Source organism: Taeniopygia guttata, chromosome 30, assembly GCF_048771995.1.
Source record: "Taeniopygia guttata chromosome 30, bTaeGut7.mat, whole genome shotgun sequence".
In the NCBI taxonomy this organism is placed as follows: domain Eukaryota; kingdom Metazoa; phylum Chordata; class Aves; order Passeriformes; family Estrildidae; genus Taeniopygia; species Taeniopygia guttata.
Genome location: NC_133055.1, coordinates 8562623 through 8585130, shown reverse-complemented (window position 1 = coordinate 8585130; position 22508 = coordinate 8562623). Strand labels below are relative to the sequence as shown.

At 50.5% G+C, this 22508-nt stretch overlaps 2 protein-coding genes across 2 annotated transcripts in view; one reads left to right on the top strand and one right to left on the bottom strand.

Moving 5' to 3' along the window:
- Positions 1 to 22508, top strand: part of LOC140680874 (uncharacterized) — a 989054-nt gene that overhangs the window by 91428 nt on the left and 875118 nt on the right. The gene's annotated exons all lie outside the window — the stretch shown is intronic.
- Positions 1 to 22508, bottom strand: part of LOC140680879 (uncharacterized) — a 90565-nt gene that overhangs the window by 4415 nt on the left and 63642 nt on the right. Inside the window, exon 3 of the mRNA XM_072919766.1 lies at positions 845 to 1477. Coding sequence (XP_072775867.1) covers positions 845 to 1477 — 633 coding nt within the window. The remainder of the gene's footprint in view (positions 1 to 844; positions 1478 to 22508) is intronic.

Here is a 22508-nt window from a genome sequence, read left to right as displayed (position 1 = left end):
TTGTTCATCTCTTCAGAGTGGTGAAAGAGTTCCGTTGTCATCTGGTGTTGGGTGCGATGTTCCCGGGGCTGCGGCGACTTCAGGCAGCGCCAGGGCCCCGCGATTCCTTCTCTGTTCTTCTCCAGCTGCTCCTGCCGCCGCTGCGCCTCTGCCTCCTCCTCCTCCTCCTGCCCCGCTCCCGAAGGGCGAACCGGGAGGGGAAAGGGGCGAGGAAAGGGCGGGACCGTGAGGGGAAAGGGGCGAGGAAAGGGCGGGACCGTGAGGGGAAAGGGGCGGCTCAGGCCAAGGGCGGAACTGTGAGGGGACGCTCTGTGAGGTGGCGCTCTGCAAACAGAACTGCCACGGACTTGAGATGAACGGCAAAGAAATCAGTAAGTCTGGAAGTTTTATTTGCTATCAAATACATCCCAGCCACCCAGCCCCACACCATCCCCATCTCACCGCTCATAACTGGGATCCCACTTCTCCCAATCTCCCCCCAAACCCATCTCACCCTGGCTGCTGTGGAATCAAGAGTGTTTGGTGTGGGATTGAAGTTTTTTTTTTGTGGTGGACACAATCAATATGAGGTGGGATTAAGGCTCTGTGGGTTAAAATTCAGTTGTTTTCAGTGGGACGTGAGTGGTTTTGAGGTGAAAGATCGATCCCTCTTGGCTTTTGGAGAGCAGAGAGATTTAGAAGAGAAAAAAATTAAGGTCAACACGAAAGGAGAAGCAGCCAGGTGTGTTCCCAACATGGATGACAGGGAATGTGGGTCACCAGGGCTGTGCCCAATGTGGGTCCTCCAGTGGGGGATGGAGTTTAGCTCTTCTCGCACTCGGGGCACTCACAGGGCTTCCCTTACTGGTGCCTCCGTTGGTGTTCGGTCAAGTGAGAGCTCTGTGAGAACCTCTTCCCACACTGGGGACACTCGTAGGGCCTCTCCCCAGTGTGAATGCGCTGGTGCCTGAGGAGGTGGGAGTTCTGCCTGAATCCCTTCCCGCAGTCGGGGCAACAGAAGGGCCTCTCCTCTGTATGAACCGGATAGTGCTTGAGGAGACAGGAGCTGGTCTGAAACCCCTTCCCACACTCAGAACACTCGTAGGGCCTTTCCCCAGTGTGGGTCCTCTGGTGCTTGATCAGGCTGGAGCTCTGGCTGAAGCTCTTCCCACACTCCCCACACTCGTAGGGCCTCTCCCCAGTGTGGATGCGGCGATGCTGGATGAGGGTGGAGTTCTGCCTGAATCCCTTCCCACAGTCGGGGCAGCGGAAGGGCCTCTCCTCCCTGTGAACCCGATAGTGCTGGAGGAGACAGGAGCTGGTCTGAAACCTCTTCCCACACTTGGAACACTCGTAGGGCCTCTCCCCAGTGTGGATCCTCTGGTGCTTGATCAGGCTGGGGCTCTGACTGAAGCCCTTCCCACACTCCCCACACTCGTAGGGCCTCTCCCCAGTGTGGATCCTCTGGTGTGAGATCAGGCTGGAGCTCCGGCTGAAGCTCTTCCCACACTCCGAGCACTTGTGGGGCTTCTCCCCATCATGGAGCTGCTCAGGGTCCCCCAGCTCCGAGCTCTGGCTCCATCTCCGGCCGCCTCCCCGGCCCAGGGTGGGTCTTTCCCCCTCAGATCCCCGCGATCTGCGTTTGCAGCCCCTCCTCATGCGGGATCTCCGGGGCTTTTCCTCCCCGTCGGGTTCCTGTGCCATGGAGTCGCTCAAAACGGCCTCTTCCACCAGGTTCTGCCGCGGGGATTTGTCCTCCCTGCTCTCCATCCTCAGCTCCTGCTCTGCAGGAGGAAGGACAAGGAGAGGCTCTTCCTCTTCCTCGCAGCCTCCCAGGGGCTGGGAATGGGAACTCCTGGTTTGGGGTAAACAAGGGATGAGCACGTTGAGGTTGAAGCTCCCTCTGTCCCAGTCCATCTCTACAAGTCCCCGGCCACGTGGGCTCCATAAAAACCTCCCAAACACCGAGATCCAGCCCTGAAAAAGCCTCCCAGGAGTTCCCCGTCCCTGCTGCCTCCCCTTTGCTGTTCGGAGCTCCCCCCTGTCCCAGCTGCTGGGGTCACGCTTGCATTGGGGGTCCCCCTTCTCCTCGCTGCCCGCCCTCCCCAGGCTGCCGGGAGTCCCAGCAATCCCAAAAGCTCCCCCCTCTTGGCTCTCCCCATTCAGGGGTGCCGGGGCTGTTTGGGCTCCCGGGCTCCCTTCTCCCCCTCTTCCCTGCTCTGGGCTGCCGGGGCTCCAAGGAGTCCCCCCAAGGGGCCTTTTCCGCTCCGCTTCGCAGTTCTTTCTTCTCCAAACATCTTCCCAAAAAACCCAACCCAGGCACCCCCCAGGAGACCTGGCCTGAGCTCCCCCTCCCCGCTCACCTGCGGGATGGGGGGCGATGATCCCACAGGTGGGGGCTGCGAATTCAGGCAGGGCTGACCGCGCGCTTCTCTCTGCTCTGCTCCATCCGCCTTTCAACCTCCTCTTCCTCTTCCTGCTGCTCCTCCTCTTCCATCCCCCCTCCTCCTCCTCCTCCTCCTCCTGCCCCTCGCTATCCCCACCTCCTTCTCCTCTTCCATTCCTCCCCTTCCATACCTCCTCCTCCTCCCCCTTTCCGTCCCCACCTCCCGCTCCTCCTTCATCCCTGCCCTTCCCTCCCTCCTCCTCCTCCCCCAGGAGCAGCGACACCCTCGGTTCCCGTTCCCGCAGCCCCGGCAGCCCGCGGCAGGAGCGGGGATGGAGCCGGGACAGGTCGGGATGGGCAGCGCGGGGCTCTCGGCTGCTCCCAGCCGCTGTTCCAGGGGGGAACCTGGCCCGGGCCAAAGGAGAGGCAAACTGGGGAAACTGGGGGCTGCACATCCAAACTGGGGCTGCCTGGGGACCCTGCCTGGGCACTGCCGGCCCTTGGGGCTCCTCTCAGGAGATCAGGAGGGGGGAACACAGAGAGGGCTCGGGGATGCCAGGAGTGGCAGCACTGGGAAGGACTGGTTTGTACTGGGATTGTACTGGAATCATACTGGGAGCAGCTGGGCCCATGCCAGGGCAGACTGCAGTCACCCCGAGGGAGACTGGGATCGTACTGGGTTCATACTGACACAGAGTAGGAGTCTACGGGGGCCAACTGAGACCATGCTGGGGGCAAATGGGATATACTGGGAGTGACTGGGAGCATGATGAGGGTGACTGGGAGCAGCTGTGAGCAACTGGGATCATGCTAGGAGCAACTGGGAGGAACTGGGAGTCACTGGGTGCCTGCTGGGGATGACTGGAAACGACTGGGCTTATACTGGGATCATGCTGGAGGTGACTGGGATCATACTGGCAGTGAGTGCCACGACACTGAGGCTGACTGGGAGCAGTTGTGAGCAAATGGGATCGCGCTGGAAGGAACTGGGAGTGAGTGGGAATATGCTGGAAGGAACTGGGGGACACTGTGAGAGACCGGGAGGGACAGTGAGGGTGAAAGGGGTAACTGGAACCGTGTGGAGCACAACTGGTTCATACTGGCACTGACTGGGAGCACACTGGCATCATCTCTGGATCATACTGGGAGGGACTGGACTAATACTGGGAGTGTCTGAGAGTGACTGGGAACACACCATGCACAGCATCCCTGTACTGGGGTTGACTGGGAGCAACTTGGAGTACTCTGGGAGCAAATGGCATCATGCTGGGATTGACTGGGTTGATGTAGCTGGAGGCAACTGGGACCATACTGCGAGTGATTGGAAGTTACTGGGATTATACTGGGACCATACTGGGAGTGCTGGCATGTGACAAGGATCATACTGGAGGTTACTGGGCTCATACTGGTGATGAAAGGAAGCAACTGGGATCCCACTTTGGGCTACTGGGAGCAACTGAGAAAAACTGGGATCATGCTGCAAGCAAACTGGAGGAATTGGGAATGACTGGATGCAGGCTGGAGACAACTGGGACATACTGGGCATGACTGAGATCATACTGGGATAACAAGCACCTTACTGGGATCACTGGGAGTGTCTGGGAATGACCACAGAGATGCTGAAGGCAACTGGGATTTACTGGGGATGTCTGTAACCTTACTGGGGTGACTGGGAACACACTGGGAACAACGGGGACCATGCTGGGGAGAACTGAGAGCGAGTGGAAGTGAGTGGGTCTACACCGGGGACAACTGGGCATGACTGGGACCATGCTGGGAGCAACTGGGATCATATGGGGAGTGGTGGGGCTGATACAAGGGACAACTGGGGGCAACTGGGATCACACTGGGGACAACAGGAAGCAACTGAAAGCATGCTGGGGGCAACTGGGATCCTACTGGATCTTACTTGGAGCAACTGGGATCAGGCTGGAAGCAATTGAGGACAACTGGAGTGACTGGGAACATGGTGAGAGCAACTGGGATACACTGGGAGAGACTGAAACCACAGTGGGGGTAAATGGGAGCAACTGTAGCCACAGTGGATGATAATGGGAGCAGCTGTGCCCATGCTGGATTCATACTGGGATCCTACTGGAACTGGCTGGCATCATACTGGGAATGACTGGAAGTGTGCTGGCTGTGACTGGAACCATGCTGGAGGTGACTGGGAGAAACTGGGCCCACACTGGGAGTGACAGGGAGTCATTCTGGGCAGGGCTGGAATCATACTGGGAGTGACTGGAACTGTCGGAACTCAAAATGTCCCTCAGACATTTTTAGAGGTTCCAGGCCTTGGTCAGAAGCATTTTAGACCCTGGCAAACAGCAGAAAACAGCTGTGATTTTGAGTTTGAACCATGGAATGAATTACCAACTTTAAAGGTGGAACAAGCAGTCACAGAGGGTTAGATGATATAGTAAAAGTAGTCACAAATTAGAGGGTAAAATTTTTTAGTATTGTACAGGGGGGTTTTAACACCTGTACAGGGGGGTTTTACTTTGTACAGGGGGGTCAGGAGTTCTAAGATGGAGGAAAGTGGGCCTGATCCTGTTCTTCCTCCTTCTTCTTCCTTACCTCCATGTTCTTGGTGATGTTGGCATTTTTCTATTGGTTTAGGCTAGGGACACACTATTCAACGTAGATGATAGATATTGGCACATTATTGTAAATATAGTACACGTAATTTCTGGTATATAATGTTTGTACCATCCCACTGAGGGGCAGAGCCCCACACGCTGCCCTGCAGGACAGAGCTGCGGCAGGGCAGCAGAACATGTTATAGAGAAGCAAAAATAAACAACCTTGAAACCAGCACAGACGAACTATGGCTTCTTCTTTGGCAACGGGGCAGAAAGACACAGACTTTCTACAATCTTGGAATCACCAATACCCACAGATTCCGACAATTGGCGTCCCTGCGCGGGCATCAGCAAGAAGAACAAGAAGAAACATCAAACAACCTCCAACCTTCATCAGCAGAGAAAAACAAAAAAATAAAGAAAGGAAGAGGAACAGAGCACAAATGCTCTCGGCAGACTCCGGGAGGAGAGGGAGAGGAAAGCTCAAGATAAGAACCTGACCTTCACCAAGACAGCTCGTCTGGAGGACAGCCAGGAGGAGGAAAACCAGAAGCGCGCCTGGGATTTCTCGCCTGTGACCTGCTGGACGATGAACAGTGCCATCTCCGGACTGACCTCGTGGTGACTCAGCTTTTGGTGAGAATGGTTGAAATTAAGAACATGGGGAAGGGATGCTCCCAAAGACAGACAAAAATTTTTTTTCAGCCCTACAGGGCAAGACTTTTACCCATCTGGTAGAGATAGCCTCAAATGAGATGAAAGCTTTGTTATTGTGGGTGCAGTATACTCACCCGCACACAGATGTACATCTTTTGTTTGAGTTAAATTTTCGTAAGGGATCAATAAGCAACTGTATTACCGAGCCACAGGAAAAAGAAAAAAAAAAGAGAGATAAGACTGCCGCAAAAACTTTTGCCTTTAGCAAGGACAATAAGAGTCATTTTCACAACGCGGCATTTTAGACTGAACAGCTAAGGCTCCTATGGGAGCACAAGGAGGAAGATGGCCCAGCCAGCAGCTTCGGGCAATTTTCCTCACCAGGGGAAGCAAATTGCCTCCCGAAGAGGATCGGGAGGGGGGGTGTCTCATCATGTCCTATGTCTCCAGGTTCACACTGTTCCTCAAGACTCCTCAAATCTCAATTTCTAAGCTCCTCAGCTGCAGAAAATCCCCAGACAGTGAGACAAGCTAGGCACAGACGCAGCCCTCGGTGGGGGAAGGGACTGGCCACTGTCCGAGTCCAAACCCACAGTGGGGGGGCAGCGGCGCCGGCGGCTCCTGGGGGGAGGTGCAGTCGTGAGTGCAGAGCGGAGGGAAAAGTGAGAGAGAGGAGAGAACTCTCGCAGCTGCGCGGGTGGGGAGTTCAAAACAGCCCGCGGTGCAGGCGAGAGGGGGGGGGCAGTGGGAACCAGCGGACGCAGGAGGCGGCGGAAGCGCGGATGGGGCGGTCAGACGCCCGGAGCGCCCAGTGATGCGTTCCATGACGGGAATCCGTGAGAGTGCGAAAGCACCGTCCGGCAGGTGCCGGGGAATAGCTCCCAATTCGCAGCAGCGGCGCTGGCCAGGCCGGCGGCTGGACGGAGAGCGGGACTCTCCTGTCACCGCGGCGATGGCAGCGCGCATGCGCGAGACGGTAGAGCAAACCCGGAAGTCGGAGCGGAAATCTCTTGCATTTCGAACGCACGGGCACGGGCGCAGACGGCGTCGGGGGCGGCGGTGGCCGCCAGCCAGCCGTCCGCAGACTGCGCGGTGGCCGCGGGGAGAGACCCGAGCGGCGCGGGGCCGGGCAAGACGCAGCGCGGGGCTGTGACAGCGCAGAACGCAGCGGCGCGCGCTGATGACGTCAGCAGAGCGCCGAATCGCGCTAAGCTCCAGCAGCAGCTCGGAAGACAGCGCGGGCCGACCCAAAGCGAAAACCGAGGCAGCGCCAAGCCTGACAAAGAGAATGGGGGGGGACGTTCCCGAGGGACGGCCGCGCAAAGCCAGTGTGGGCAAGCGCGGTCGGTGCGGGAGTTCCTTCCCTTGTTCCCATGGCGACACAGACAAAGAAGGTAAATCAAGGCTGCGCATGCGTTTGCAAGAGTTAAAGCAAACGCAGAAGTAGCTGAGAATGAGTGTGAGCAAGAGAGAGGGGCACAGCCATCCTAACGCAAGCAAAAGCAGAGTTTGACTGCGCCAGAAGTGCTCCCAGTGCTCTCATGCCGCAGCAAACAAAAAAATCACAACAGCCACAGCAAACAACAAGCAGCAAATATCCTGCAGCAATGCTAAAAATGAAACTCCCAATTTTCACCCTGAAATAAAATTCCATCAGACAGTCGCTTTTTGAAAACCAGCCAACACAAGGCCTTTTTCAAATCTCCCCAATGTTTCTAAACACTAACCCCAAATTTTTTCAGTTAGGTCACAAAATTGATCAAGCAGACACGCCCAGCCGGTGTGATGATAAGTAATAATTGTAGAACACAATGTGAAAAAGAGATATCATAATGAAAATTAAAATAGAGAATTAAATAGCATGAAATGTTAATAATTTATTATATTAAAGTTTAAGTTAAGTTGTATTTTAATATTTTATTAATAATAAAATTGATTTTTATATAGTTAATTTGCGTTTAAGTTAAATATTGTTTAATTAGAGTATATCACTTTAAGTTTATTTTAGGTTTAGGCCCTGAAAAAGTTAAGTTTACAAAAGTTTAATTGATAATGGATTTATATATTGTTAATTTAATACATATGAATTTCGTAAAGTTAATATAATTTAAAGATTCTTTACTAAAATTGTTATATATTGAGTTTAAGTACTGTTTGATTCAAAAATTATTTTAAATTTTTCAAAAGTCAAGTTTATTTAGCAACAAAGTTTAGTTGTTTTTCTTTGAAAATGAAAAAGTTTTGTCTGAAACAGTTCACAAAATAATAATGAACATTGATTTAAGGAAAAGTTATTAGATTTATTAGATTCTTAGTTTTGTTTTAATATTTTTTGTTTTATTATAAGTTTATCAGTATATAAAAGTTATAAAAGAATTTGTTTTGAGTTTTCTGAAATTGATTTCATTGTTTAAAAATCAATTTTATAGTCTGTTATTTCTTTATATAGTGATACAAAAAGCATTTGTTTTCAAATCCTTTATTTTTAACTATTTAAGTGTTCTATAAACATTATTATTAAAAAATTTTATCATATTATCAGGTGAAAATTTGTGCTTCGTTTTTTCATAGTAAATTCTTGTATGTTTTATTGTTGTTTATGTAATCTTATCCAAGTTACATGCCAATTCTGAAGTCTCATTTTGAATTTTAACTGTATTGTGCATTTTTCTAGGTAAACTTCCTAATTCGTTTTTATATCTCTTGTAAGTAGAATCATTGCATTTCTATTTTTCATCATTCTCAAATGTTTTTCAGAAAATCTCAGAAAGAAGTGCCTGAAGCATTCTGACAACCTCTTGCCATTGTTAATCTTACGATTTCTCCAATTGACATCCTTTTCCTTCAAAAGAGTTTCAAGAAAATGAATCTTTGTGTCATTTGACCAGTTTATCAGTTTGAACTTCAAGTGTTTATTTTATAAGAAAATGTTATAATAAGTTATTATGTTTTAAATATTATATATGTATTGTTAGTATAAGTTTTGTTTTATATAATATGTTAAGAAACATCTCTCCAGTTTAAAATTTGAGTCCTAGCCAAACCCTAATTTTAACTTAGACAAATGAGTTTGCCAGCAAAATTCAGAGATTTCTGCACAAAAATGAATGATATGCAAGTCATTTTTAACCCATCAATTCAATCCTACAAATGTGACAACTGACACAGTTTTAAAGTAAAACTTGTCAAGCCCTGTCCAGGAAGAAATGCCAAGAATTTTCACTAGAAACAAATGTTTCAGCTGTTTTTAAACTCTAAACCGCTGTCACAATGTTTCTAATGATCATGCTTTGTTCATTTTTATATATGCTATTTAGAATATCTTTCTTTTGAATTTTCTTAAATTGTTATCGATTTTGATAAGTTTTATGCATTTTATTATTGAAATATTTTGTCTTGTTCTATATTATGTTTTATATTTCAACTTTCTTGTTTCAAAAAAAAAAAAGAGAAAGAGAAAAAAAAAGAAAAAGAAAAAAAAAAAGAGTAAAGAAGTGCCTGAAATAAGGCTAAAATGAAGTTAAAAATTTTGTATGTTTTAATCTCTTAATATAATTATTTTGTAAACTTGATTTTGCTGATCATTAAAAAAAATATGAAGAGAATGTTAGACACTAGACAGATAAAATTTAAAAAAAAAAAAATCGTTCAAATAAGTAGCTTTAAGCAAAGATTTTGTTAATGTTTTCACAAAAGTTAAAAGTAAAGTTTTTAGTTTGCAAACCCTCAAAAACAATTCTTACAAATTTAAAAATGAGAGCTCAAATCATTATTGTAGCAGAAACCAAATTGCTGACAATGTCAGAAAAAGATTTCTTAATCATTCATTTACATTTAAAAAAGAAATATTTTGAGTAGACAATCCAAAGTCGCAAAATTTTTCAATCACATTGTTAAAACATTCAAAAGTTTACACAGTTCGTTTTCCAACACACAAAATGTTAAATATAAAAGTGAATTTCAAAGAAAAAACAAAAAAGAAGCCAAGAACCAGTGAAAAAAATGACAGTATTCACTGATAGTTTAAGAAAAAACTCACAAATCAATAGTCACATGAAAAAATCAAAAAACAAAAAAATGAAAATCAAATATCAAAATGATACAAAGTTCACCACAAATTGAAAAATTAGTAACAATAGTCAAAGTTTTTCAGTTATTTCAGAAACCCTCAATCTAATCACAAGTTCAGTGTATGTTGCAAATGTAGTCAAACAATTAAAAAAATCGCTTTTAAAACATACAGACAAGAAAATTTTATATTTATATCTATTATGCATGAAAATAATCCTAAAAAAACCAGAAAACATTAATAAACACATCAGAGTGCATTCTTCACCTCCAAAGTTTTTAGTAAAAGAAAATGCTCATGTAGATAGGCTCACAATGCCCATCTTGCAAACACTGCCAAACATTTTTGAGCAAGCAAAATTGAGCCGTGCATATTTTTACAAAAATGCACAAGCATTAATAAAAACCTTTCACCCTTCTAAAAGTCAGACAAAAGAAATCTGCTTGCCAGAGTGCCAGTTTATGCAATCTCCTGTATTTACAAGAATAAACAATCTGAAAAGTTTGTAAAAACCTTCAGCTGTGGCAAGCTAATGTCACAAAATACCCATCTTTTAAGAAGCTCGAAAATATCCATATTTCAATTAATACATTTTTAAGAGCAATTTTTGCATCATCATATACAGAAAAAACCACAAAACATACCTGCAAACATTTTTTATAAGCATTTACATCATTAAAAGTACAACAAGAAATAAAAACAAATAATGGTCCAATTTACACAAGCAAAGTGCTTGACAAATTTTTAAAAAAACAGAGAATCAAACATATTTTCAATATTCTTCATTCTCCCTCAAGTCAAGCAAACAAAAAACACATCACACCCTGAAATCCACTTAGATAGACAGAAAAAAAATAAAGCAAAATTAAACAAATGTGTTAAATTTTTTAAATAGTTTTTTCTCAAAGCCCACTCTAATAATTGTCAGATATGTTACAAACAGCCCACAAGAAAAACTAAGAAAAAATCCTTTCAATTTAATCAGAAATCCAAAGTCAAGACAAATTGAAAGTTCATTTACATTAATAACTTAAAGCAAAAGTTTCGCTTGTGTTTCTATAAGACAAAGACTGAAGTAAATGCCAGCGAAGCACATATAACCTTATCAAGTGCAGACGCCAGTAGACGTAGACCCAAGAAGCAAAGAGGCAAGCACGCAAACGAAAACAGACAACGACGCTGCAGACGTCTCGTCAGACAACGATTAATCACCCAGAGACTTGAAGTTTTTTTCTGAAAAATCAAATATTGTTTGAGTGTTGCTGCATTGCAGAGTTTCTCACAAAGAGTGGAGACATGGACATAAGATTCAAACAAATAGTGTTCATGTGCTTCATTCTTTCACCTGTTGCCTTGGGCAACAGAACAGATTTTCCCATAAGACAACCCAAAGAAAAAGTGTAAAAGACTTTAGCAAAAGCAGCTAGTCTAGACAACATTTGCCTAACCCACTCGAAACCAGAAAAACCATTTTCAACATGCTTAGTAGATATGCCAGTGGAAAGATGGTCAGTCCCAAGAGACATCCTTCCAAAAGTTCTGAAGTTTCTTTCAGACCCTGTAAAAAGATGACATATTTAAACACAATTCCTTCCTGCTGCTCACTTTAAACCTCTGAATTTAGACATTTTGAGTCAACAAAAATAAAATGATGCATCAAATTTAATTCATCAAGAGTGGCAAAAACAAATAATCATACAATAGATGTCACTCAGAATCAGCCTTTTTATAAAAATGCGTCATCTTAGTGCAATCATACCAAAATGACAAGCAAACCATCCTTTCAACATCCAGCCACTTTACCAAAAAAAATGTTTTTCATTTGCGAAGACAAAATTTGGCCTGCTATCCCTGCAAAAATCAAGAGTAGTCCATGCAACATTGAAAAATCTTTTGTTAACACACAGCATGACCTTAATAAGAAAACAAACAAAAAAAAATCTGATGAATAAAGCGATCCAAATTGTGACAATGATAATGTTAATACCAAAAAAAAAAGCTCAAAAAAACTGAGTAGTTCTGCTTTCACATTAAGTGGCATCAAAAAGAGCCTTAGTGCAGTTAGATCAAAAGAAGTTGTAGGCAGAATAAAGATGCCCATGTCATTTCTTTTGCATCAAATAATTTGTTAACTAGCAATGAAAAATGAAAACAAAACAGTAATTAAACATCTATTGTAAACACATAAACACAAAAGTGATAAATTTAAAAAAATATCAGAAGACCAAACACACCTAAAAAAAAATTAAATCATAGATAAATGGTATGTTCAATTTGTTTCACTTTTCACAGTTGTAAAAAAAAAATTTTAAAAATAGTCGTATGTAATTATAAGGTATTGTAATTCTTCTAATTTTTGTGCTGTCCTTGCCTCAGTGCATGAAACAGACCATGAACAAAGCTGTCAAAGAAGTGTTCTTAATTCAAAAAAGAAAAGATCCCTTAGACAATATAGTTCAAATTATAATAATGATGTTTCTACCTGAGACAAGTCTCAGAGAATTGCATTAGCAATTTTCTCATTCCAAGCAACATCAGGAGCGGCCTTAACACAATTAGATCATATAGCATATTAGTTAAAAAAACACAGTCGTGCCATTTCATTTGCACTGAATAACATGTTAACAGACATCAACAGTGCAAAGCAAGCAATACTTCAAAACAAAGCGGCAATTGATTATTTGCTGCTAACACATAGACACAAATGTGAAGAATTTGAGAAAATGTGCTGCATAAACTTGTCCGATCATTCAAAATCTATTCATAAAAATATAAAACAAATACAAAATAATATTAGCAAATTGAACAAAGTTACAGAGTCCTGATGAGATAATTTGTTTATCTTTTTTGATATCTCACCATTGTGGAAAAAACTTTTAAAAATAGCATTTTATATTCTTATAGAACTTGTAGTTCTTCTGCTTGTTCTACCATGCATTTTCGTGTGTATTTAAAAAACCTTAAACAACATAATAAAGCAAGTGTTTCTAATTCAAACAGAGAGGGGAGATGTCGGAACTCAAAATGTCCCTCAGACATTTTTAGAGGTTCCAGGCCTTAGTCAGAAGCATTTTAGACCCTGGCAAACAGCAGAAAACAGCTGTGATTTTGAGTTTGAACCATGGAATGAATTACCAACTTTAAAGGTGGAACAAGCAGTCACAGAGGGTTAGATGATATGGTAAAAGTAGTCACAAATTAGAGGGTAAAATTTTTTAGTATTGTACAGGGGGGTTTTAACACCTGTACAAAGAAGTTTTACTTTATACAGAGAGATCAGGAGTTCTAAGATGGAAGAAAGTAGGCCTAATCCTGTTCTTCCTCCTTCTTCTTCCTTACCTCCATGTTCTTAGTAATGTTGGCATTTTTCTATTAGTTTAAGCTAAGAACACACTATTCAACGTAAATGATAGATATTGGCACATTATTGTAAATATAGTACACATAATTTCTAATATATAATGTTTGTACCATCCCACTGAAAGGCAAAGCCCCACACACTGCCCTGCAAGACAGACCTGCGGCAGAGCAGCAAAACTTATTATAGATAAGCAAAAATAAACAACCTTAAAACAGCACAAACAAACTATAGCTTCTTCTTTAGCAACGAAGCAGAAAGACAAAAGCTTTCTACAATCTCAAAATCACCAATACCCACAAATTCCGACAACTTCTGAAATGAAATCAATCTGGGATGACCCCAAATGATGTTTTGCAGCTTGCTCAATCAGTAGCTCAGCCCTTCTCTGAACTGTTCTCTCCCCAACCTGCCTTTTACTCCCCAACTGCTCCCTCTTTCCCCCCAGTGAGTTCCCAGCCCATTCCAGTCTCCATCACACTGTTGCCTTCCTTGATGCCCCTCACCATGAGGAAGGCCGAGCCCCAGGCTTAGGGACTCATCCTGTCACTGGCTGAGGAGCAGCAATGTCTCAGAGGTCCGGTGGGATTTTAGTGTCATTCAGAGCTGCTCTCCAGCCCTCAGCTCTCCTCACTGCTGAGTTCCCGCTCCCTTTTCCTCGTCCTTGTAGCAGGATGAGCTCTGTGAATCCCCTAGAGCCTCCCCACTCTTCCCAGCCCACGCACCCACCTCAGTTAGGCTGAAGCTGCAGCTTCTCTGTCTCCTCTGGCACACCAGTGCAGTCCCCTGTGCGGGGAGCCCCAGCCCCAGAGCACAGCACTCAGCAGTGCAGTCGGGGCTGGAGCAGCTGCCCTGCAGCCCTGGCTTGGCTCTTTGTGGCAGGGAATGCTCCCTGTGTGCAGCTGTCCCTGCAGGATGGCCCCAGGGCAGAGCCCAGCTGGGCTCCCCCTGCAGCCCCTGAAGCTTGGGGCAGACAGTGGTGCCAGAGCTGAGGTTCAGGGGGAGCACCCGGAGCTGTGCCTCGCACTCTGTTGCCGTGTCACAGTCTCGTGTGCAGGGGCAGCTCCAGGGCCTTCTTCCTCTTCCTCCACCCAGGCCAGCTTGGGCACTCTTGGGGGTCTCTGCTCCATGTCAGTGACTGGATTTGTGGCTACTTGCAGGAGAGATGCCTCAGAAAACTCCGAGTCAGCAAGTCCTGCTTTCGTGCCTGGAAGGCACCTTCAAGAGAGAAGCCTCAGGAAGGCTCAGGACAGCAAGTCCTGCGCTCTGGTCTCGAGGGCTCCTGCCACAAGGACAGGAGACTCCTGTCAAGGATGGTGCTCTGGCCTCGAGGGCACCGACAGCAGGGATGGGAGATGCCTCCGGGGCACCAAGTCCCACACTCTGCCCTTGAGGGCACCTGCAGAAGAGAAGCCTCGGGAAGGCCACGGGTCAGCAAGTTCTGTGGTCTGGCCTTGAGGTCAGCTGCAGGAATAACACCTCGGAAAAGCTCTGGGTCAGACACGAAGGAGTGCGCTGTGCAGGGGCTCCTCACAGCACTGCTCTGTCCTGTCCTGTCCTTGTCGCGTGCACCGAGCACTGTGGTGTGCTCTTGTCACCACCAGCTCCTGTGTCACCACGTGTCACAAAGGGCCCTTGGACACCCAGCTCCGTTCCATTCCACGGTGACCATGCTGCACCGTGTCACAAAGGGCCCTTGCGCATTCTGCCACCTGCCCTGGGGGCACCCCCAGCCCCCCAGAGTGGCCCAGGTTGGAAGGAATGCCGTGCCCCAGGTGTGTCAGACAGCCCAACAGGATCTTTAGGAACGGCTCAGACCATCAGCAAACACTGCCCTGCTCTGCGGGCTCAGGGCAGCAGAAGGAGCCCCCAGGGCTGCCGACGCAGCCACGCTGGGAAGGACACGGGACCTTCCATGGAAGCTGCCACGGCCTCCTCGGGACACGTCCCGGCCCGTGGCCATCCTAAACACACAGATGTGGCACGCACAAGGAACTGTGGGCCAGTCCATGAATGCTGCTCTGAGCCCTGGGCCCCGGGGAACGCTGACACCAGCAGGTGAGGCAGAGTCCCTGCCCAAGCAGACCTGCCACCCCCGAGCCCTGGCAGGGCTCGTGCCCATCTCCTGCCCCAGAGACCTGTGCCCCTGGGGGGCTTCTGTGCCAGAGGGAGCCAAACCCACCTGCACTGGGGGCTGTGCTCCTGCCTGCAGGGGCTGTTGGCAGGAGCACCTGGAGCAACTGCTGGCAACACTTGGTCTCTGTCAGAAGCTCTTACCGCATGCTGAAATTATTTTCTCGTTGAAGTTATTGCCTTCAGCACAAAAACACCTTAACAGCAAAGGAACAGAAGAATCTGGCAAGTAAGAATCCTCAGTTCAGGAAAGTTTTACTCCCATTGCACAACTCAAGTAGTTCCAAAATGGTGCAAACATCCCAAATTAATTGGGATGGTGTGAGGAGATGAAGATTTGGAATTTTGCTTCCCATCTCAAAGCAGCAACTCATTTGCCTTAACCTCATCCACTGAGGGTCACTTTACAGAACAGAACACTACACAAAAAAAAGGAAAAACTAAGGGCCATTCTTTGCTTTGCAAATGGTTTTCTATGAAGGGATGATAATATCCTAACTCTCTCAAGGAATATAAAAGCTCTGAGTCGAAGGAAAAGGGGCTAATTCTTCCCCTGGTGGAGATATCTAAGTGGCCAATAAAGTACAGCTCGCCCCCATCGGTCCCTGCAGGAGAGTCAGGACCATGAAGAGGAAAAGTCACAGATATTCACAGATATACAGAGCTGAGCCCTCTGTAACCAAAGCTGTGCCAATCACAGATGCTGCCTTCAAACTGACTCAAATTCCAGCCTGGACATCTCACCTTCCAGACAATTCCTTCCCCAACACCCCACCAACACCAACCCCCTAAACTCCTGCACAGAAGCCCCCAACACCCCATCAGAACCCTCAGCTGTCCCCGTCCCTCTGCAGAGCTTTCCCACCCTCCAGCAGACGCCCTGGTTCCCTGCACGTGCCATAGGATGGCCTCAGGAGGATCTGCCCCAAGGCCTTCCCTGGAGCAAGCTCAGGCTGCCAGGCCTATGGATCCTGGATCATCCTTCCCTCTGAGCCTTCCTGTGCACGGCTCTTCCATTGGCACATCTGTGCTCAGCTGGGACTACTCTGCTCACCCAGGGCTGCTGGTAAAGGATGGAGAGCAGCCTGGCAAGCTCTTTCTCCAGCTCCCTCTGTGCTCTTGGGAAAGGTAGAACCTTCCACAGGAAAGCAACTGGTGCCACAAGGAGTGGGTGGCATCAGGCAGCTCTGGGGAAGCCCCTCAGGAATGCTGTATCCTGAGGGAACACTGTTGGCCTTGACCTGTGGGCACCTGCAAAAGCTTCAAATCAGCTGCCTCAGCTTCCAGGGCCTCTCTTGGCCAGCATCCTGACGTGGATGCAGGACGGCTGCCAGGCCCTGCTGGGATCCAGCGGGACAGGAGCAGCTGTCTCGTGCCCACGCAGCACCCGTGACACAGCCAGGGCCATCCCGAGAGCAGACAGACACTCACGGGCCAGCAGAGAGGAGCAAGGAGCCCTGGGCTCCTCTCAGGGTATCTCAGCTGCGCTCGCTCCACAACATGCCCCCATTTGAAGGCCTGCTGATGCCCAGCTGCCAGAAATGCCTCCCTTGTGCTCTCCAAGATTCACAGGGAGAGCCAGTGAGCAGGACACCTTGGGAGGCAAACCTTCCAAGCCTTTGCTGAGGCCAGGCACACACCAAGATCAGCCAAGACTCTCCACCACGCTGCCTGGCCCACCCAGCCCAGCTCTGTGCTGGCCCTGGGCCACAGCAGCTCCCAGCAAGCAGGAGGCAAATGCATCTTGCCAAGAGCTGAAACACAGCAGACAGGGAAGATGTGAAAAGTGTGTGCGTAAAGGTCTGTTAATTCACAGCTCCCACTGAGAGCTTTGGGGCTCACAGATGGACAGAGATGGTTCTGCTCACCCCTCTGTCCAAAGTGAGGGTAACACACGCTGCTGCAGGTGCTTGGGTTGGTCTCTGCAGGTCCAGGTGGATGCCAAACCTGCTCTTCACAGCCTTCTCCCTTGCCCTGCCCCTCTGCCAAGTGCAGCGGGCCTCAAGGACTGAAAGGAGCACAGAGAGCCAAAGGGGGACACTTGCACCTGCCTCACTGGGAGCTCCCTGGGCAGTGCTTTCCTTGAGAAGCAAGCCCCTGTCCTCCAAAGGCATTTCCCCAAATGTGCAGCTTTTCTGCTCAACACCAACACACCCTTAGGAAACGCTGGCAAGGCTGAAGGACTTCATGTCCTTTCAGGACAGGCACTCCAGCTCTAGCTCCTATTCCCCCAAGTGCCTTTCCAGGTGGAGGCTCAGACGTGCAGCCCCAGGCCCTCTACAAACACAAGCTGCTCAGTGCCTCTTCACCTGCCTCAACTCCTGCCTGCGCCCACGGCACCAAGACCAGGCTGTTCCCAGCCAGAGCCCAGAGCCCTGCTCCCGCAGGACGCTCTTGCCAGCACCTTCCAGGCCTCTCCGCTGTGCACACAGCACTTTTCATGCCCGCTCCCAACAGGCTCTGGAAGGCAGAGCACAGCCTGGCTGCCTCTGCCACCAGCACAGCCCAAACACAGGCGGAGGAAGAAGCAGCAGGGGCTGTTTTGAGGCCATGCCCAAGAGAGACTGGAAGGGTGCCCTCCCTCTGCTCTCACTTGCTTGGCTTTCTGACTGGCTCTGAGCCTGGGGCTGCCATTCCTCACTTGTGGGCACCAGAACCACAGCCGGGATCCCGGCACTGCCTGACAGCGCTCCGGGCACTGGCAGGGTCGCGCGTCCCAGTCTCGGGCACCGCGCTGCTGCTTCCTTTGCCCTCAGGCACACCCAAAGCTCCCTGCTAAGCCCGGATGGTCGCTGGTTCTGCCCTCTCCCTGATCCTGTGCAGGGATGGAGCACTGCTGAGCTTTCAGGAAGCTATTCCTGAAAACTTCCAGCATTCCAAGCTCCTTTGCCCTCCGTGGAAGCTTGCCATGGAATCCCTCACAGCTGCCTTCAGAGCATACTCAGCTTGGCTCTTCCAAATTCCAGGGGCTCCAGGCTGCTCAGCAAGATCTGCAACTCCACAGGGTTGTGGAACTGCACCTTCAGTACAAGCACCTTTCCAGCCTGATCTGCCCTCGTTCCTCTGTGTGTGTGCACAGAACACGGCGTGGAAGAGAACAGCAGCAGGGGCCTGTGTGTCCCAGGGCCCGGGATTTGTGCCGCTTCAGCTCCACAGAGATGCAGGTAAGGGGGAGAAACCAAACTGTTTATTGACGGAAGAGAAAGGGAAGAGATGAGATGGGGGCCAAAAAAAGGGAATGGGCAGCGTTTGAGGGCTGGAGGGAGGAGCTGTCAACAGGGAGGGGGAAGGCAGCAGCTATGGGAGCTTGCAGCAGGCACAGCTGTGGCCAGCATCAGGTGTGCCCGGAGCTCCAGTGACATTGAGTCCTGCTGCTCTCTTCACTGTCTCCTGGTACTCTGCTTGGGACCCTGGTTCTCTGAATCCAGCAGATGACCTTAGTTCTGCACATCTTTGTCCAAAAATTGCCTGAGTTTCCAGGTCAGTGGAGGATGGGATGTCATCTTCGCTCAGGGCTTCAAAGGCTGGAAGACAGAAAAAAAACCACAGTCAGAGCACAGGGGCTGTGTGATATCACAGGTCCTGTGTGACATCACAGGGGCTGTGTAACATCACAGGGGCTGTGTGACATCACAGTGAGCTATGTGACATCACGGGGGTTGTGTGACATCACAGGGGCTGTGTGACATCACAGGTCCTGTGTGACATCACAGCGAGCTCTGTGACATCACAAAAAGCTGTGTGACCTCATAGGGTCAGTGTGACATCACAAAGAGCTGTGTTACGTCACAGAGGTGTCTGTGTGACATCACAGAGACATGTGTGATGTCACAGATGTGCCCATGTGACATCACAGAGAGCTGTGTGACATCTCAGAGATGTCGGTGTGACCTCACAGAGAGCTGTGTGACATCACAGAGATGTCGGTGTGACATCACAAAGAACTGTGTGACATCACAGAGATGTCCATGTGACATCACAGAGAGCTGTGTTACATCACAGAGATAACAGTGTGACATCACAGAGAGCTGTGTGACATCACAGAGATGTCCATGTGACATCACAGAGGGCTGTAGGATCTTGCACCTTCTGGAAGATGGAGTATTGCCCGGAGCACATGCAATGTTTGAAGTGCCAGCTCTGACATGGCACTACTGACATCCTCTGTCGGGCATTCAAGGGCTGCAAGAGAGAGGAACAGAGCCACGGTCAGATCCCGACTCTGCGGGGAGCCGAGGGGAGCCCGCCCTGCCAGGGCCATCCCAGCCGGCTCTTGCCATGGCCGGGAGGGATCAGGGACCAAGGGGATCAGCCCGAAGCTGCTGGCCACGCATGCCCCACGTGTCCCTGAAATCTCTGTGTGCTCTACCTAGGAGAGCAGAGCTCTCCGCAGCTGGGGCAGGGCTTGCAGCTCGCCCCGGCAGCCCCCGCTGTCAGCCCGCTGCCCTGTCTCACCATTGCAGATCAGCTGGAGCTTTTCCTGCTGTCCCCTCAAGCTCTGCCCGGCCATCCCTGGGAACACAGAGCCTGTCAGGCCCAGCGGCACAGCTCCCTGCCAGCGGCGCTGCCAGCCCTGTGCCCACACGCCCTCCTGGCCCGGCTCGTGGCTCAGCCATGAACCTGACGGCGCCTCTCGCAGGGGCTCCTGTGGGCTCTGCAGGTAGGGCAGGGCCCGGCGCAGGTGCTCGGCCGCGCTGCTGCTGTCCTCTGCCAGCTGCAGAGAGCGGCAGGAGGGAAGGGTTGGCCCCGCAGCCCCGCCTGGCCGGGGCTCCATGGGCACCCGGCTCGGGCCGCAGGAGCCTGGAGCAGAGCCCGCGCGGCCTCGGGCTGCAGCAGCGGGCAGGGGCACAGCTGCCAGCCCGCACACCGAGCACCGCGCTCGGGGGCTTCTCCAGGCTGGGGCTGCGGCTTCCCGGCCCTCCTTACCAGGCACTCGGTGAACTCCCACAGCTCCTGGTTCTTCACCAGCTTTTCAAGATCCCTCCTCTTCAGGAACTCGGCCGCACAAAACAGCGTTTCCTGAGAAGCCTGGAGAGCAGCAGAGACGCGGAGATGGCCCCACAGCCCAGGGCGCAGGACCCGTCCCTGTGCCAGGGCCTGGAGGAGGCTGCAGCCTGCGAGGTGCCAGGGCAGGAGGCAGCCCAGCCCCTGCCAGGGGAACAGCAGCAGCTGTCGAGTCCTCACCTCTGCCACTCGCTGGTTCTCATCATGGCATTGGAAGGAGAGTGGCAGCAGGCTCTGGCACACGTATGCCTTTACGGCCTTTTTTTCCTCTTCTGGAAAAAAAATCCAGCATCTCTCAGAAGATTAACATGGAGCAAAACTGCACTTGGCTATCCTCCTGTATGAAAGGAAGGAAGAAAGACCTCAGCGTCAGCTGCTTCAGGCCCACCTGGGCACAGCCAGTAAGTGCACAGGGCACAAAGTGTGCGGGTAGCACCCGTTGGCCATGGCTGGAGGCGCAGAGCCTTACGTTGTCAAAGAGTGGCAGGAGCGCCTCAGCCAGCTGCAGGGCGAGGGCGCTGGTTATTGGGGCACCATTGCAGAGAAATAAACCCCTGAGGAGAACCGTGGCCATCCTGAGCACGATGCTGTCATTTTCTTGCAGGAGCTCCACGAGCCTTTCATGCAGGCTCCACATCCTTATGGCCATCTACTTGTGGAACACAAGTGTGTGAAACACCACCCTGCTGCCACAGGGCCCAGGGGCCAAAGGCCTGTGCCAAAGCACTCGGGCAGCTGCAGCAGGAGGCAGGAGAGCTGGCAGCAGCTGCCTCAGTGCCCCAAGGCCAGCCAAGCCCCAGGGACTGCCTTCCCCAGCCCCACGCTGGCAGCATGGCTTCAGCCCCTGTGCTCTTCTCACCGAGGCACTGGTGGTGCCGAGCACCACGAGGCCTCTGAGTGCCAAGCGACGCCTCCCCCTGCACTTGCTCTGCAGGTTCTTTGACAAGAACTCCAGGATGCTGTCACGGCATTCACTCAGGTTCAGGCGCTCCAGGACCTGAAAGGCACAGGGCAGTGACAGGGGACCGGCCGGCGGGAGCCCAGAACCGCACAGGGCCGGGCCCAGGCAGCAGCACAGGGCACGGGCTCCGTCCCAGGCACTGCGGCCAAGAGAGGGCAGAGAGCCGGGAGGCAGCTGAGCGAGGCAGCGCTGGCCTTCAGGCTCACCTCCACAAGGAACGCCAGGGCGGCCAAATCCCGGCATGGCGTGTCTTTGCTGAGCAGCCCGAGCAGCTGGAATGCAATCGCGGAACACACGGCTTCGGATGCACGGTGCATTTCTCTGACAGGAGGAAATAGAAGCCAAACCCCTGAGCCAGCGGGGGCAAACCTCTCCCAGGACTGCCTCCCCGAGGTCTGGCCTTTCTCCACCACCCTGCAAGGGGCAGCTGAGCCCTCTGGGAGGTTGCTGCTCTTGGGCACGCTCCTCTCCCAGCCTTTTGCAGTCTCCTTGGCTGTCCCTTGGTGACAAGGCTTTCTGGCCCACGGCCACGGGGACTGTGTGGGGCACCTGGGGCACAGGGCACACATGCCGGGGACAGCTGGGGAGCAGGGGGTCTCACCTGGCCAGCACGCCCAAAGCACAGTGGTGGGTGTCAGCACAGAGCAGTGTGTCCCAGCCACCCTTGTCTTCCATGGCCACCACCACATCCTCATAGTGCAGTGGGCAGAGCAGGGCCTTCAGGGTCCGCACTGCAAACCTGTGTGCAGAGCAAAGCCCAGGTCATGCTGGGAGCACTGGCTCCTGCCCAGGGATTTGGCAAGGACGGGAGGACTGGCATGGAGCACTTGTTTGGGTTGGAGGCAAGGCCGTGTTGCTGCTGGCATCCCTTCCAGAAGGTATCAACCTCCTCTGGCATCTCTTTGGTGCTGAAGAGCACTTGGAAGAGCAGATGCACATAGAGGCAGCGGGAATACACGGTGACTACATGTGGCACACAGGGCACCGGGAGGATCTTCCACATCACCTCAGTTGCCTGCAAAGGACAGAGCAGCCCGAGACAGCGCTCAGTGCCGAGGTGTCCGTGTGGCAGGGCCCGAGCACGGGAGGGAGAGGCCCAGAGAGACGCAGGGGGAGCACCGGGCCTGGTGGCCCTGAAGCTGCCCCGAGGCCAGGTTTCAGCCCAGCGCCTGAGGAAGGGAGATGCCGTGGGGGAGGGAGGATGGAGAGCTGCTGGAGGGGTGGCCTTGGGGCCAGCAAAGGCAGAAACTCTCAGCCAGGGCAAGGACAGCCGTGTGGTCCCCATCAGACGTGCACGTGCTGTGCTCTGGCCAGCTCCCCAGCACATCGAGGAGTTCGAGCATGGCCGGCTCTGCAGTCCTGGGCGAGGACATGATGCT